The following is a 16,426-nucleotide window of genomic DNA, read 5'->3' as shown; positions in this document are numbered from 1 at the left end:
GCACTGAGTGCCACATCGAGGCCAAGCTGTGCCTGATCCTCACCTTGTCCCCAGCCCAGAGCACTCAGTGCCACCTCCAGGAACTCCTGGGACACCTCCAGAGCTGGGCACTCCAAACCTCCCTGGGCTTTTCCAAGGCCTGAGCCCCCTTTCCATCGGGAAATTCCTGCTGTGCCCGCCCTGAGCCTGCCCTGGCCCAGCCTGAGGCTGTTCCCTCTCCTCCTGTCCCTGTTCCCTGGAGCAGAGCCCAACCCCCCTGGCTGTCCCCTCCTGGCAGGAGTTATGCAGAGCCACAAGGTCCCCTCTGGTAAAAGCAGCCTTGAAGATGTCCCAGTGAAGGACTAACCCAGCATGATGGATTATCTGGAGCACAATGAACTTCCTTCCACTCCTTCTCTTTTGTGTTTAATTCAGCAGTGCTCTGTTCATGCATCTCAACCTCCTGCATGGTGAAATACACAGAGAATTTAATGTGCCCAACTTCGCAGAGCTGTGGGAAGTGACCAGTTTACATTTCATATCTAATTGGCAGGTTTTAATTTAAATTGGGAGGGATTTAATTTAATAGCAAAGCTTTCCCCAGCTAATAGACCACTTCTAGCAGGTACTCATTATGTGGGATACTCTACAGACCCTGTTGCCTCATTTATGGGTTAGAGGCAATTTAAAAAACCCAGCTTAAGACAGCTCTCTCCCTTCCATTAGATATTTGCAGATGGCTTTTGCTAAGCCATAACCAGCTCCTTCATCATTAATTTTTTGGGGTTGTGCCTTGGGGACAGTGCCTAGCAATTAAACAAAGTTCTTACCAGAGAGTTTTCCCTCCTTACCTTCATCCAGAAGCCTGTCGTTCTCCAGGACTGCAAGGACAAGGGTTTTAGATGTTCTCATTCCTGCAGGAAGAGAGCTGCTGTGCTGCTCAGGGCAGGAGAGTTCCTGTGGATCCCCTGCAAAGCCTGAGGGCTTCACCCTCCTGGATGACTCAGTGGGAGCACAGCTGATCCCCTGCACTGGCAGAGACTTGACCACATCTTCTGCCCCGTGCCAAAGGCACCCATAAAACCACTCAGTCTGAGCTGAGGCTCTGAGAAACCAAACTGTGCCCACAGAAATGCTGTCCTGGTTTAACCCCAGCAGCAGCCAAGCCCCCCACGCCCCCAGCTCCCTCCCAGAGGGTAAAAGCGTGAAACCTCCCAGGCTGAGGTGAAGGCACTTTGACAGGCAAAGCCATGAGTGGATGGTGCTTCCAGATGCTGCAAGGCATGAGCAGGACAGAGCTCGGAGAGGGACACCAGCACTGCTGCTTCCTGCATTTCTGTCAGATTTCAGTTTCAATGCCACCCTGTGAACGCTGGAGCAGCACTGGCTGGTGATTCTCCCCCTTGCCCAGCTCCTGAGCCCATTCAGGGCCAGAGCTGCCAAGTGAGGACCTCTCCAGATAAGGGGTGTTTGTTGAGGTGCTCCTTTACTTTGGGGGTTTGTCCAGCTGAGAGGGTCTGCAGTGTCCCCACAGGAAGGTCACGAGGTCAGGAGGTGTGTTCCTCCCACCTGACCCCCGTGCTCTCCTCACCCTCATTAACCTGCAGCTTCCAGAGACTATTCCAGGAACAATTACTTTTATTAGTAAGTATCTATCATCACAACATATTCCTCCTAAATCATCCCTGTGCTGTGCTTTCACTATTGATTCCATTGAGCGCACTGGATATTTACACCATTTCCAATGTTTCTAAGACTTACAGGAGTGTTAGCAACACACAGCTGATAACCACAACATCTGCTCACCTCCCAGCTTCCAGCACCACACACACCACAAAGAAACATGGAGGGAACGGTATTGTATTTGCAGGGAGTGCCCTGATGAAGGCAGGAATGATGCATCTGACTCCATGTTCTCAGAAGGCTAATTTATTACTTTGTAATACTATATTATATCAAAGAATACTATGCTATACTCAAGAATACAAGAAGGATACTTACTAAATGCTAAAAAGATAATGAAAACTCATGACTCTCTCCAGAGTCTGACACAGCTTGACCCTGGTTGGCCAAAGAGTCAAAACAATTCACATGAAACCAATGAAACAATCACCTGTGGATAAACAATCTCCAAACACATTCCACACATGAGCACAACACAGGAGAAGCAGATGAGATAATTATTGCTTTTCTTTTCTCTGAGGCTTCTCAGCTTCCCAGGAGAAAAATCCTGGGTGAAGGGATTTTTTCAGAGAATATGAATGCCACAGAAAGTAATAAATTCTGGAGAACTTCACAAGTCACTGGACTATTGAAGTGTTTTGGAGAAGGCTACTGATTTTACTGATGGATAATTTTAAAACTACTTTGGACCATGAAGAGAAATAAAAACCAGATTTAAGTTTAGCACTCTCTGGGTATGGTGTATCGGGCTCTGGGCTGGGATCAGCACTGTAGGAATGACAGGATATTGATTTACAGCAGCCACGAACCTGGGCCGTGTCACTCTGCACCTCTGTCACCTCCTCGCAGGCCCTGCTTGGGTCACATCCCCAGGACACAGAAATAACACAGGAGTCCATCAGAGAGATGGAACTTGGGTTAACCTCAGCATTGAACTGTTTGAACTGTGTGACATTGTGAGGGGTTTGCAGAGCTGGTGCCTCAGGTCTGCAGCAGCAAGGCCACACCAGCCAGCACCCACTTGGACGGGTTTTCTTTGGTTTTCAGGTTGAAAGTCCAGACGTAGGTTGGGCCTCTCTGGCGTGTTTTGTACAGAGGACATGGGTACAAGCCCCGGGTGTCCTGCTTGTCGTCAGGAATGGCCTTGATGAACACGACAGGCATGGCTGGGGTGAGCTCCTTGAGCCTGGCCTCCGTGATTGTCCCGGCCTGCAGAGAGAAGGAGACAAAGGGCTGCTGACCTGGACAAAACTTCCCTCATAGACATGAGCCACTTCTTTTCGTGTGGTTTTCACCAAACCCCCCACAGTGCTATGAATATTCTGGTTTTTCCAAGGCAGCATTTTCCACGGGGAGACTGGGGCACTGAACCAGCCCTTCCCAGGAACCAGAGGGGCTCAGGCACTGGGGCTGTCCCAGCTGACAGCTCCAAGGTGTCCACCAGCTGAGGGACCTGAGCCCCTGTGGTCATTATCCAAGCTGCTGGGGAGGTGCAAACAGCTTCTGCAGGTTCAAAGAAGCTGAATGAGCCTCACTGAGGAAGGAGGTCTGGATCAAACAGCTTCCTGTCTCACCACGACCGTCCCCAACGTAGATCATCTCAAGGCTCCAGCTTCCAGCACTCCCACCAGATGCTCAAACCCTCACATCCGAGCTGGATTTGTGTGGGAACAGTGTCCCGGGACCCGTAAAGCCGTATTACCAACAAAGTTTCACTTCTCTTGTCCTGGTTTCTACTGAGGTGCAGCTTGAGGCCATTTCCTCTTGTCCTATTGCCAGGGAACAGGGACAGGACAAGAGGAAAAGGCCTCAGGCTGTGCCAGGGCAGGCTCAGGTTGGACATCAGCAGGAATTTCTTAGCTGAAAGGGTGATTAAACATTGCCCAGGAAGGTTTGGAGTGCCCATCCCTGGAGATGTCCCAGGAACACCTGGAGGTGGCACTGAGTGCCCGGGGCTGGGGACAAGGGGGAGATCAGGCACAGCTTGGCCTGGATGGGCTGGGGGACCTTTTCCAAACTCAGTGATCCTGGGATTACTCTCATGCATTTTTTTCTCAGAGCATTCCAGACCAGAATCACCTCATGGGAGGTGCTGCTTGTGGTGGGAGCGAGGGTGGACACCTGAACCACTGAGAGGGAGAACAGCCCCAAAACAGGCTTGCTACCACTCTCATGATGCAACCAAGAGAATTCAAAATTACTTTTCTGAGGGAATATCACCATTAAATATCAAGTCCCATTATTCTCCTCCAAGCAATGCCCTGCCCAGCAGGCTGTCCAATGCAGGAGAGGGAGAGAACCCTGCCAGGGCAAGAAATCAAGTTTGTTTCCCTAATTTGGGTCTCTCTGACATTTTCTCTCTCTCTTCTTGACAATAAAATACCCTGCACATCAATCCATTTCCAGGGAAAACTGCCTAATGGAGGCTAGAGAGACCAAATGAAAACAAACAGGGAAATGGAAAAGAAACTTTTCAGCACTAAAGAAACTGCCTCTCACTGCAGCAGAGCTTCACATATCATCATTATTCCAAATGCTCTTGTATCAGAGTTGTGGGGTGAGATTCAGCCTCTCCAGTAGTTTATTTAGTTCTATAACAAGCAAAGAAAAATCATCCCTCTTGCCACACACCTCGGTTTAATTGTACTAATGCCATCTGTTATGCTCAGCTATGAAAAATCCAACTCTCATTTATGATTTTATATTTCCAATGTGCTGAACAAACATTAAATAATTCGTATAATACCTTGCAAAGTAGCTATTTATGAAACATTATTATGCACTCTTCTTAAATTCACACCTTTCATTTTTGAGACTGGGTTTTAATCAGATCTTTCTCTCTTTTTTTACTGCTGAGAATACTTCAAATGAAATTTCCAAGAGATATTCTACCTGTTTCTGGGTTAACAAGAGCTGAAATCTTCCTGAGGTACCTCTATGTAAGATATCATTTTGTTATGTCTGGGCTGATTCTCATTTGCATTTTTTATCGCTCTCATCATCAGAAATTAATTCTGCTCTGAGAGCAGTTCTTCCTGACTAGCAGCACAGCCCTCATGGTGCAAAACCACCGTTCTGAGCCTGGAGAGCTCAGCCTCATCTCCTAAATCATCCCTCACTTCTGCTGTCCCAGATTCCCAGCAGGAAACTGAGAGTGGCCGTGTGGCAGTGCCACGTGTCACCAGGGCTGAGGGCACCAAGCGCTGTCACAAGCCAGGGGTGGTGACAGCTGGGCCCAAACGCAGCCCCTGGGACCCACAGCCCTGAACCCTGCACAGGGAGGGTCTGTCCTCGATTGCCAAGCAGTATGTATTCTATTGCCATCTGTTAGGGGTGGGGCAGTTATCTTCTGTTAACTGGGCAGTTTTCTTTATCTCTTCCACAGCCAATCCTCCCTCCAGGAGATCTCTGCTCTTCATGGCCACTGAGTGTCCCTGCATGGGTGATCAAATTCCAGCATCCCATTGGGAGATGCTCCGCCCAGAGGGAGGAGCCAAGCATTCCTACCTGGATACAATCTGAGATTTTGGGACACCAGAGCAGCCTTTCCACTGGATTCCCAGAGGAACAGCTGCCTCTTCCATTGGATCTTCAGAGGAAGAACACATCCTTCTCCAGGATCCCTCCTCCAACAGAACCACTCCTGACACTCCAGGAGGACTGCAGCCACAATTCCAATTGTACTGCTGCCAACACCCTGACCAACAGGGTGTCAGGGTCTATTCTGACTCTGTCAGGTGTTGCTTTGTTTTACTGCATTGTTTATTTTATTTTTTATTTTCTTCCCTAGTAAAGAATGGTTATTCCTGCTGCCATGTCTTTTCCTGAGAGCCCCTTAATTTTAAAATTACAATAATTCAGAGGGAGGGGGTTTACATATTCCATTTTAGGGGAGGCTCCACGGCTGCCTTGGGGATGGAGTCATCTATGGGCAGGGAAAGGAACACAGAGCCAGCAGGGAAGGGGACAAGGAGCCAGCAGGGAACACTCCAAGGTGGTCCCTGAGTGATGGGGTCAGTGGCTTCAGCTGGACAAGAGGAGTGAAAAACTTCCCTATGAGGTGGTGGGATGCTGCCCTGTGGCTGCCCCATGCCTGGAGGCGTCCAAGGCCAGGTTGGACAGGGCTTGGAGCAGCCTGGGACATTGGAAGGTGTCCCTGCCCATGGTGGTGTGGAACGAGCTGTTTTTTAAGGTCCCTTCCAGCCCAAGCCAGCCTGGGATCCTGTGGTTCCATGGCAGGGGCTGTGCTGTGCACAGCTGCCAAAGCTCTGTGGAGCACAAAGGGTGTGAAACCCACCCTGCCCTTGTCCCATCACTTTTGGCATCAAACTCTCTATTGCAGAGAGCAAAAAAGCCAAGGATCAGTCAGCAGCTTGAGATAAAAGGTCTCCAAGTGTCCCAGTCACAGCATCCTTCTGTCACTGAGTCCCAGTGACTTTAACAGGGCTGCAGCAAGAGATCATTTGCACCCAAAATAATCTGCTTAGTTTCATTTCATCTAATAGCTGCCTGCTGTTTTGTAATGAATGTTTTATAAATTTAAGACACCCAAGGGCAAACATAAATGTTTAAATAAATAGAAAAATGTGAGTAGCAGAACATAGAAGGACTTTCCTTTTTTGGAGGCACAACCTAAATGTGAAATATTCTTTTAAAAGTGGAGGTGTTCCCCAGAGGAATTCTTCTAAACGTGGCCTGCCATTTTTATCAGAGGATTAATTTGGATGGAGTACACAACCCAAAAGAGCTGTGCACCTGTTTTAAAAGTCCTGCATCCATTAATGCACACTGGTACTCACAGGATTATAGGTAAAATGAATAGTTCCACTAGGTAAAAATGATATTTCAGTAAGAGCAGCAACCCATAAAAATATCCTTTTCCTTTCTGAAATAAATTGAAGCGTGATACCCAGAGATTATTAATGGCTCCATGAACATAATTGCTCAGTATCTTTCAATCACAAGGAAAATGTAATCAGAAAAACACATTTACTGGTGTTGGGATGGTCTCTGAAGACAAATACCATTGCTGGATGCAATTGCCCAGACCAGTTATTGGAGGGAGGCAGAGGGGAGAAGCCAAGTATTTCCAAAGATTTCTGGCTTTGCATCACCAAAACCTCTCACTCTCCACTTCCAGCTGGTAAAACCCAGACAGAACTCATTTTCTGGTCATAGTGGCAAGGAAAACATAACAGCAGGCACTGGAATGTTCTTAAATGGAGAATTTGATATTCAGGACCAGGAATTTTTGAAAGCTCTCTCTGTTCTGGTGTGTCCAGCTGATTTCTGACAGGTTTTTAAGGCAGCAGAAATCCAGTGCTCCCTGTGGCAGGGGCTGTGATCTCCCAAGGGCTGTGTGTGGAGAATGGAAGAGCCAGGGAACTGTGGGGGCAGAGCTGGGAGCTGGACAGGGCTGGTCCCTGCTCTGCTGCTGTGAGCAGAGCCCAGACCCCGAGAGCAGAGATCTGAGCTGACCCCCATACAATCTTCACTGCCATCTTCCAGCAGAGACTTTGCCAATGCTCCTGACTGTCTGGGGCTTCCCAGACCCAATTCAGGCCATTTCCAGAGCAAAACACAGCCTGGAGCTTGGAACTGCCTAAGGAGATGTGATGAAATGGCATCCATCAGGGAGAGAACAGCTTTCCCTAAATTCCTCTCTTTCATGGAAAACCATTGCAGAGAGGGAGATGATTTATGACAAATAAGTGGAGAGTGTTGGATCAGAATTGCAGAGCCACACCTGTGGCTTCTCCCTCACCCCAGAGCCCTGCAGAGCTCACCTGAGCATCCCAGCGTGCTCCCTCCATGAACAGACCGTGCACATAGGCCCCCTCACGAGGAGCACTGGCAAAATCCTCTCTGCTCTTCTTGGTCACATCACACTGCAACGTCATCTTGTCCAGGGGCCACTTGTTCTTCCGGGCCGTGGTCTGCATGATGGCTGTCAGGATGGACTGGGGGTTGAAGAACCCTCCGAGCCACAGTGTGGAGGGCAAGGAGAAGTCCCTGGTCCAGGCTTCCAGCTCGCTGATGCGGGCCAGCAGGTCTGCAAACCACGAGGCCAGGCTGGCCGTGGAAGGGTAAGATCTCTTCACCCAGGACTCGGGCACCGTGCCCAGGAAGAGGGAGTTCTGCAAGGTCTCCATGTCGCTGGTCATGGTCAGTTCCCCCTGGTGGGAAAGGGCACAGTCAGCACTGACAGCTGAGCCAAGGCATGAGGAGAGCACAGAATCCCACACAAACACTGCTGGCCACACATTCTGGGTGACTTCATGAGTTTGAGGCTTTCCTGCACACTTTCTATTGCATATTTCTGCATCCTCCTCTAAAAATACTACTGGGAGGAAAAGCTGTGTATAGTGACAGCAGCAGGGGTGTCCCTCAGTTATCCCAGTGGTTTTTCTGTTTTCTCTCATGGACTGGCAGATTTTCAGGGGTGTAAAGCTGTTCTCACTCACTGCCAGGGCAGGATACTGGAGTTTCTGATTATCTACTCTAAAACTGTCCAAATATTTATGCTGAGTCCTGTCCCCCTCCTTTCTCCACTTCCCCTCACTCCTCTCCTCATTCACTGCTTTGAAGTGCAAGATTTTCTCTTTGACTTCACGTGTTGTCTGCAAATGTAATCACAGTTCCTTCCACAGCAGGGAAGGAGCACAACAAAGTAAGATATGATTCAGCCAAGTGAGATAAAGGGAGAGGTTTGACTTTTCCTTTGTGCAGCAATTAATTAGTTTCAAAGCTTTTAGAAACCTGTATCAGTTCTGCCAGAGGAGCTGAATTCCAGGACATTCCACTGAAAGATAACGTGAGGGTGGCTGAACCCTGGAACAGGTTGTCCACAGAGGCTGTGGAGTCTCCATCCTTGGAAATGTTCAAAACCCACCAGGGCATGGTCCAGAACACCCTGCTCTGCCTGTCCCTGCTCAGGGTGGGGCTGGAGCAGACAATGTCCTGACCAACTCCTCTGTGATCCTGGCTCACTCAAGCCAAGCAGGATACAAAGAGAAATCCTGCAAATGCCAGCTCAGCTTCCCTGGTATGGAATGGTCTCCACAGTTCAAATCTCTGCAGCTCTGTGCTCAGCTGGAAGGGTTCAACACCCCCAGAACTTTGGAGACCCACAGATAATGTCCATCACTGCTCTCCGTTATAAACACTTCCTTTTGTTCCCTTATCATTTTGCCAAAATTTATCTCATTTACTATTTCTCTTTGCCTCAGGCTAAGTGTTTTTGGAAGGATTAACTGAAATCAGTGGAACCATTGCTGAGAACAAGGGGGAGGGAATTGGGTCAGTCTATTCACATTAAAAGATTCCAACTGTTCTTTCACAGGACTCCAGTGCCTCCAGCCGTGAGGTCAGCAGAGGTGCCCTTTGCTGGGGCCACAAAAATCTATGAAGCTTTAGCAAAAGTTGAAATCTTCTTAAAGCAGCTCCCACAGTTGTTTAGCAATGCTTGGCAGAGCCCAGCAGTTCAAGATCTTTGCAGTTTGTTCCTGTGCTGACCATGCCCTGTGGGACACACAGACAGCTGAGAAAGACCTTTAATATCACCAAACCCAGCCACAGAATTGTGCCTTGGACAAGGGGTGGCAATTAGATTTAATGTGGGGAAGAATGTGCTGTTTAATATTGGTAGGGGAATGAGGGGATGCAGAGTGTGCAAATAAACCACAAACAAAATTAACCAAAATTAACAAAATCTGTAACACAGGCTGCAAACCTCTCCCCAAACCCTGCCACAGATCATGGCAGGGAAGGAGATGGGGTCTGCAGGAAAAGCTCCTCAGAGGGCAGCAGCAGTCCCTGAGCTGGGATTCAGAGACATCCTGGAGAGCACATTTCTGATGGATAGAGAAAATCCTGAGTACAAAGGGGTTTAGACGGGTTTCAAAGCTTCAACAGCAAATAGGGTGAAATCAAAAGCTGGAAGAAGCAGCACTTGCAATTAACACTAAAATATGAGGAACAACCTCCTGAAATGTCCATCATGATCTCCATCCTCAGGAGAAACTGGACACAAAGAGGACCATCAATGGCTGGGCTGAAGCCATGGCAAGACCATGCAGGAAGAACAAGAAGCCCTGCCCTGGCCACAGCAGGACACTGGGACAGGAGCATTTTGTGCTCCTGGAAGTGCTTTGACATGGGTAAGGATATGGCAGAATGTGTGCAAGCAGCCAAATTGATTTAAAGACAACCCCCCTTCGATCATATATCATGTCTAGTTTTACTTTCAGGAAACAAATGAATTAGCAAATGTAATTCTCAGCAAGGCTTGAGAAAAGCAATTTTTAAAGCCTGCGCACTCAAGCATGCTTTGAGTCTCCTGTGAGGGTTCAAAGCATCTACAGCAGCAATCTCATAGAGTTGTCCAAACACAATTATGCATAAATTTGCATTTCAGATGCTGAATACTAAAGTGCATCAGAAATTATTCAAGTTACTTTTTAAATTTTTTTTTCTCAGAAATGCTGGGAGTAATTTTCATTTAAAGACACCCTTGAAGGAAATCCTAATCAGCCTGCAGCCATTCCCTCAAGATGAGCACACTACAGGCACAAACTGTTTCCTCAGTTCAGGTTATTTTCACTTGATACCCACCTTGCAGATCAAAATTTGGTCTTTGTTATTTTACAATATATATTATCCTCATTTTGGAGGCTCATCCTTCACCCAAATTGCAACCCAGAGGATCTGCCTGCAAAAAATGAGGCTGGTACAACATTAACATGCAAGTGCTTCAGCCCAGCCTCTGGTTCCACCCAAGCCAGCCAGAACAAAGGGCTTTGAAATGCAACATGCCAGTTATTTCTGATGGCTACCAGTCTATTGCAATTTCTCTTCCTCCTAATGGGATGTCTCCTATTTTTGGACCAAACAATCACTTTCCGCTAGGACGACACGATGAATTATTCAAAAATTCAAATTAGGCGTGACATTTCTAAATCGCCTTCTTTTGGCAGATCCTTCAGTCAGTTAAAAACAATAAGCCTTGTTTTCTCTGGGCTTTATTTATTCTCTGCTCAGCTCTGTGGGGCCTGGCTTGTAAACTCCCCTCCTCTGAGTGCTGTCAGTGCAGGCCCCCAGCCCCAGAGATGAACGAGCCTTAACAGCTCTTTAATTGTCAGGAAGGGCAATTAAAGCAGGATTTCTGCAGTGTAAGGCCCAGAGTCAAGTGAGGGCAGCACCAGGAAGAGCCATCAGCCCCCTCTGGCTGCTCCGTGGTCCCCCAGCTGTGAGAGGTGATGTGAGGGACTGAGCAGGGTTTGGGTCATGCACAAGGTCTAATTTACCTCTTCAGGGACCCACACGTGACCTTTGGCTGCAGGCACAAGAACTGGGCTGAGGTTGTACCAGGGGAAACGTGGTTTGGATATCAGGAAAGCTTCAGGCAGTGGGCTGTGAAGCACTGAACAGGCTGTGGTGGAGTCACCAACCACAGGCTGACAGAATATTCCCAGCTGGAAGGGGCCCTCAAGGATCATCAAGTCCAACCCTTAGACCAGGGATTGAACCCCCAGCCTTGGTGGTGTCAGCACCAACAGAGCCCAAGTGCCCTGGAAGTGCCCAAAAAACATCTGGATGTGACACTTGAGGCCATGGTTTAGGGGTGAGCACAGTGCTGCTGCTGGGGTGATGGTTGGGCTTGGGGATCTCAAAGGGCTTCTCCAGCCTCAAGGACTCCATGGTTCTTGGAATTGCCCACTGATGGCCTTTCAGGCCCTTCAGATGTGTCTCTGCAGCAAACACCAGATTTGCCAAACACCAGAAATGCCAGATGCTGCTCTGCTCTGCTGCTCTCCTCCAGTCACAGCCCCAGGGTGTCTCTGAATCCCAGCTCAGGGACTGCTGCTGCCCTCTGAGGAGACTTTCCTGCAGACCCCATCTCCTTCCCGGCCAAGATCTGTGGCAGGGTTTGGGGAGAGGTTTGCAGCCTGTGTTACAGATTCCTGTGGTTAATTTTGTTTGTGGTTTATTTGCACACTCTGCATCCCCTCATTCCCCTACCAATATTAAACAGCACATTCCTCCCCACATTAAATCTAATTGCCACACCTTGTCCAAGTCACAATTATATCTTGTTTGGGGCTCTGGGATTGAAACATTAAATCACTTCTGTTTACCTGTCTCAGGAAATGGAATTTTCAATTCCACTGCCTTATGCTAGAAAATAAGAGAAATCTGTTTATGATAATTGACTACATAAATATCAGCTTCTTTCAAAACGGGCTGTACACACTGACCCACCACCTGTGTCCAGGATAGCTCTGCTTTAACAAGCCCCAGCAGCAAATGCAGTGCACGCACATCTGCAGCTGCTGGCTCCGGGCTGCAGCTGGGATTTGGGAGCAGCTTGGTGCCCAAACCCCGAGCCAAGCCTGCCCTTCCTCATGCAGGGTGGGCAGCTGAAGGTTTCTTTTCCAAGCTGCCCCTGAGGGAGGTTTGAGATGTCATTCCATCTCAGGGCAGGCCCTCCTTGCTCACCCTCAGCTCTCCTATGGACGGGCTGGTCCAAGGCCAGACCCTTCAGCCACAGCTCCTCCCCAGCTGTGGGAGCTGAGCACCCCCGTGAGAAGGGATCACAGCCTGCCACTCTGGAAATGATGGAGCAGGGAATGCCCCCTGAGTGATGGCCAGGAGATCCCCCAGGACCCAGCTGTGGCACGAGGGGGAGGCAGGGCAGTGCTGAGGCTTTGCTCTGCCAGCTCCAGGCTGCATTGCTGTGCTGCACTTGTGCCTTCCCAAGGGATGGACAGCAGCTGGCTGTGGGGAAGGGTCCCTGGGGGTGACAAGGTGGAGGGGGAGTGCTGTCAGAGAGCACCAGCACTGCCAGGCAGCTCCTCACTCCCGGGCACTGCAGCCTGATCCATGCTGGCCGTTCCCTAAGGGGCAGTCAGAGCCTTTTCTGTTCTGTGCCCCTGAGTGCCTGGGGGGGATGCAGGAGGTGACAATCCTTTCCCAGCCCCACAACCAAGGACACCGCTGCAGCTTCAGCCCCAAAAAGTGCAAACAACAGGGGATGGAGGAGAGCAACCTGGGAGGGTGGGACTGCATCACCTGCAGCTGCAACTGGACAGTGAACCCAAGGTGGGAATGGACCAGAACTGATCAAAGTGTGAGAACTCGTGACTCAGTCCATTCTGAATCCATCTTGGGTGCAGCCCTGGCTGGGCTCTTGCACTGCCCAAGGTGGATCCTTTGAGGCATTTTAATAAATCCCTGCTTTATTCTTTAGCTCTGTCCAGTCTCTGTTCCAGGAGCCTCTTTAGGCATCAATCACCCATCCTGGGTGCAGCCTCTGCGAGGCTTTGCACTGCCCAAGGTGCTTCTGTTGCAGGCCTTTAATAAACCCCCATTTATCCTCTTTTCTGTGTCCTGGGAGCCCCTGCAGCCCCTCAGTACCTTCAGGCCCAGCTCCAGCTCGGCGAGCGAGCGCCGCATTTCGGCCGTGAGCGCGTTCATGCGCTCGCACTCCTGCAGGGCAACCACAGCGTAGGGAGTCCTCTCCTCCACCCTGGCCATCAGCTCTGCCATGTTGAACTCGTCTGTGAGCTTCTCTAGCATCTCCTCCAGAAGGGCTTGCACCTGTGCCGAAGGGAGGAGAGAGGGGGATGCTGGTGAGGGATCCTGAGCTGGGAGAACTCCCTCTGCCCTGTCAGGGTCTCCAAAACCATCCCTGTCAGCCCTGGGCACCTTTCAAAGAGTTCTCCCCATCCTATTAAAATCCAAATGCTGACGGAAGTTAATGTCAGATGAGCAGCTTGCAAAATGATGTTTTAAAATGTCCCCGTGACATGTGGCAGCCTCCTCTCTTCTTGGCTCTCTTATTTCTCCCGAGGTCACACTCACAAGGAGATGGATGGGGCTAGAGCCTCAGCTGAGCCTCAGGACAACACAGCTCATGAGCTGGTTTTCTCTGGTGTATTGATGGAGAGAGGTGATTACATGAAATTGAATTTTAAGCTGAATTTGGCATTCTGGACTAATGGAGCCACGGAAGAAAAGCATAAGGAAACAAAATTATTTTCTGGTCACCACCACAGCATTTCAGAACTGTAAGTACAGAACAGGGAAAGCTCCATCCAATGCAAGTGGATCTTTGTAGTGTCTAAAAAATTTAATAAACCCCTTTCTGACAATGAGGCATGAAGCCCCTGCTGTCCATGGGCTCAGCTGCATTTCCCAGGTTTACTGTGGAAGCTCTCACTCAAAGCTTTGCTTTACTTCTGAGCTGGAACCTGAGCAAGATTTCTGCTTGCTGGGACCCTTTGGGCACACATATCACAGTTAAAATTCTATGATCCCAAGTGCCAAACCTGGCATGCAGGGCCAGTGTCAGCTAGGGCAGGGTAATTTTACAGCCAAGGCCACCAATATTCATATTTTGGACTCTGTACTCTGATTCCCTCCTGCTGCTCTTCCCAACCCTTGGCTCCTGTCAGCAGTGACGATGTGTGGGCTGTTACTGCAGCCACACAGGTGGCTAAAGCTGGAAAAGCTCCTCAGCTGCACCTCGGGGACACCACAGAAATATCTCATTTGAAATTCCTCTGCAAGTCCCTCTGGCTCTGATTCCTTCACAGCAATTACAGCTCGTTTGCTGTAGTGCGACCTCAGAAATCTGTGGGAGGAACTGGACTTGTCAGAGCCTCAGGAAAATGACAGGCTCACATTTTCCCTGGAAGCTCCCTAAAATCACCTCAGCCAAAGCAGGGCTGGATGTCCTTCAGTGGAGGAGTTGAGACAAGGCTTTTCTCACGCCCATCCAAGGACCAAGTGGAAGGGACAGCCTGGATAATGACAGAGATCACTTCAGGAAGAAAATGAGCCGTGGGAGCATGTCCCCAGGCACAAGGCAGGGCACTGAGGTCACACTCTGCTTGCTCTCAGGCAGATTTCATTCCCAGACAGAGCCATGGGGACTTCTGTGCTCCTGTGAGAGTCTTCTTGACTGTCACCAGGAGTTTGCAGGGTGGCCATGACCTGTGGCACCACTGCTGGGGCACTCCCTGATCGTTTTGCTTCTCTGGGCTGTGGAGTTTATTTGTGTTTCATTAACAAAAGGAGTGGGAGGGGAGAAGAGGAACTCACATTTGCTATCTCTGAACATCTTGCTTGGGTTTGCTACCTATGGATTATTCCCATCATCTCAAATTTGAGTATGGACTGAAAACTGACCATGCTGGGCACTCCTAGGAGCCCCTTAGGGGAAGGCAGTCAGTTCCCCAGCTTCACACCAAGCCAAAGAAAACCCGTGAAACCACAGCTATATATGAGCTGCAATTAGCCATTCATTAAATTGCAAATCTTCAAGCACAGAGCTGGCACCTTAAGACTGCAGGAGTGAAAACCTGAGCATGTGTTGGCTGATTCCAGATCTTGTCAGGGATGTTTGGGCCGTGTTTTAATGAGCTGTGAGTTTCCACAGGGAGGGCTGAGATCAGCCCAGGACACAGGTGTAGCAAAGGAGTTCAGCTGGAAATACGGAATTACAAGGCCCTGGGGAGCTGGGGGGACACGGTGGCAGCAGCAGGAAGAGGGCTGAGCTCTGGGTGGCACTGAGGGTGGCAGGCAGTGTGCCCAGGGCCCATTGCTATGCCAGTCACAGGAGTGCACAGGGACTGCTGCTCAGGGAAGGTTTATTTGCAACACCTTCAGAGGATGATAACGAAGGCTCTGCAGTGCACGGGGTAATTAAGAGGCACTGTCCTGTTACTGCCAACACTCAATTACATCCCACCAGGGTGATGTTCTGCATAAAACCAGGCTTTAGACAGGCAGAGCACAGAACCACGGACAAGCCTGATAGATGAGACAGGCATCAAACCCCAGCAGCTGCCCCTGAGCACTCTCACAATCTCCTCCTGGGTGCCCAGTGCCCCTGAGCACTCTCCCCATCTCCTCCTGGGTGCCCAGTGCCCCTGAGCACTCTCACCACCTCCTCCTGGGTGCCCAGTGCCCCTGAGCACTCTCCCCATCTCCTCCTGGGTGCCCAGTGCCCCTGAGCACTCTCACATCTCCTCCTGGGTGCCCAGTGCCCCTGAGCACTCTCACATCTCCTCCTGGGTGCCCAGTGCCCCTGAGCACTCTCACATCTCCTCCTGGGTGCCCAGTGCCCCTGAGCACTCTCCCCATCTCCTCCTGGGTGCCCAGTGCCCCTGAGCACTCTCACCACCTCCTCCTGGGTGCCCAGTGCCCCTGAGCACTCTCCCCATCTCCTCCTGGGTGCCCAGTGCCCCTGAGCACTCTCCCCATCTCCTCCTGGGTGCCCAGTGCCCCTGAGCACTCTCCCCATCTCCTCCTGGGTGCCCAGTGCCCCTGAGCACTCTCACATCTCCTCCTGGGTGCCCACTGCCCCTGAGCACTCTCACCATCTCCTCCTGGGTGCCCACAGCTCCCTGGCCCGCGCTGCTGTCGCGGGGCTGCAGCTCCAGCACGGTGCGCAGGAGCCGCTCCGAGCTCTGCGTCAGGAACCCGATCTCGGCGTTGGGGTGGAGGCCGTACAGGTAGGGAGACTCTGGAGGCAGGGCATCGTCTATGTACTGCACAGAGACATTCAGGAGCACGTTAGGAACAGCTCAGGGCACTCTGCCTGCAGAGCTTCAGTGCTGGAATCATCTCCCCAAGAGGTCAGCCCGGGCTCACCCAGCTCTGCCTGCGGCTGAAACACCAGGGAAGTGATGGAGGAAGGAGAGTACAAATGTTTACAGAGCTGCTTCTGCTCCTGCTGGGAAAATTCTTAACTGCTGGA

At 50.3% G+C, this 16,426-nt stretch overlaps 1 protein-coding gene across 5 annotated transcripts in view; it reads right to left on the bottom strand.

The window, feature by feature from the left end:
- Nucleotides 1-1,892: 1,892 nt before the first annotated feature.
- DNAH9 (dynein axonemal heavy chain 9) overlaps nucleotides 1,893-16,426 on the bottom strand; it is a 132,753-nt gene continuing 118,219 nt past the window's right edge. For all 5 annotated transcript variants that reach the window (XM_064395318.1, XM_064395319.1, XM_064395320.1 and 2 more), the window contains 4 exons: nucleotides 16,047-16,217; nucleotides 13,078-13,260; nucleotides 7,449-7,838; nucleotides 1,893-2,871 (listed from right to left, as the gene is read on the bottom strand). In XM_064395318.1, coding sequence (XP_064251388.1) covers nucleotides 2,644-2,871; nucleotides 7,449-7,838; nucleotides 13,078-13,260; nucleotides 16,047-16,217 — 972 coding nt within the window. In that variant the 3' untranslated portion in view covers nucleotides 1,893-2,643. The remainder of the gene's footprint in view (nucleotides 2,872-7,448; nucleotides 7,839-13,077; nucleotides 13,261-16,046; nucleotides 16,218-16,426) is intronic.

This window comes from Passer domesticus, chromosome 20, assembly GCF_036417665.1.
Source record: "Passer domesticus isolate bPasDom1 chromosome 20, bPasDom1.hap1, whole genome shotgun sequence".
NCBI classification, from domain to species: domain Eukaryota; kingdom Metazoa; phylum Chordata; class Aves; order Passeriformes; family Passeridae; genus Passer; species Passer domesticus.
This window is presented reverse-complemented; position numbering and strand designations above follow the sequence as displayed.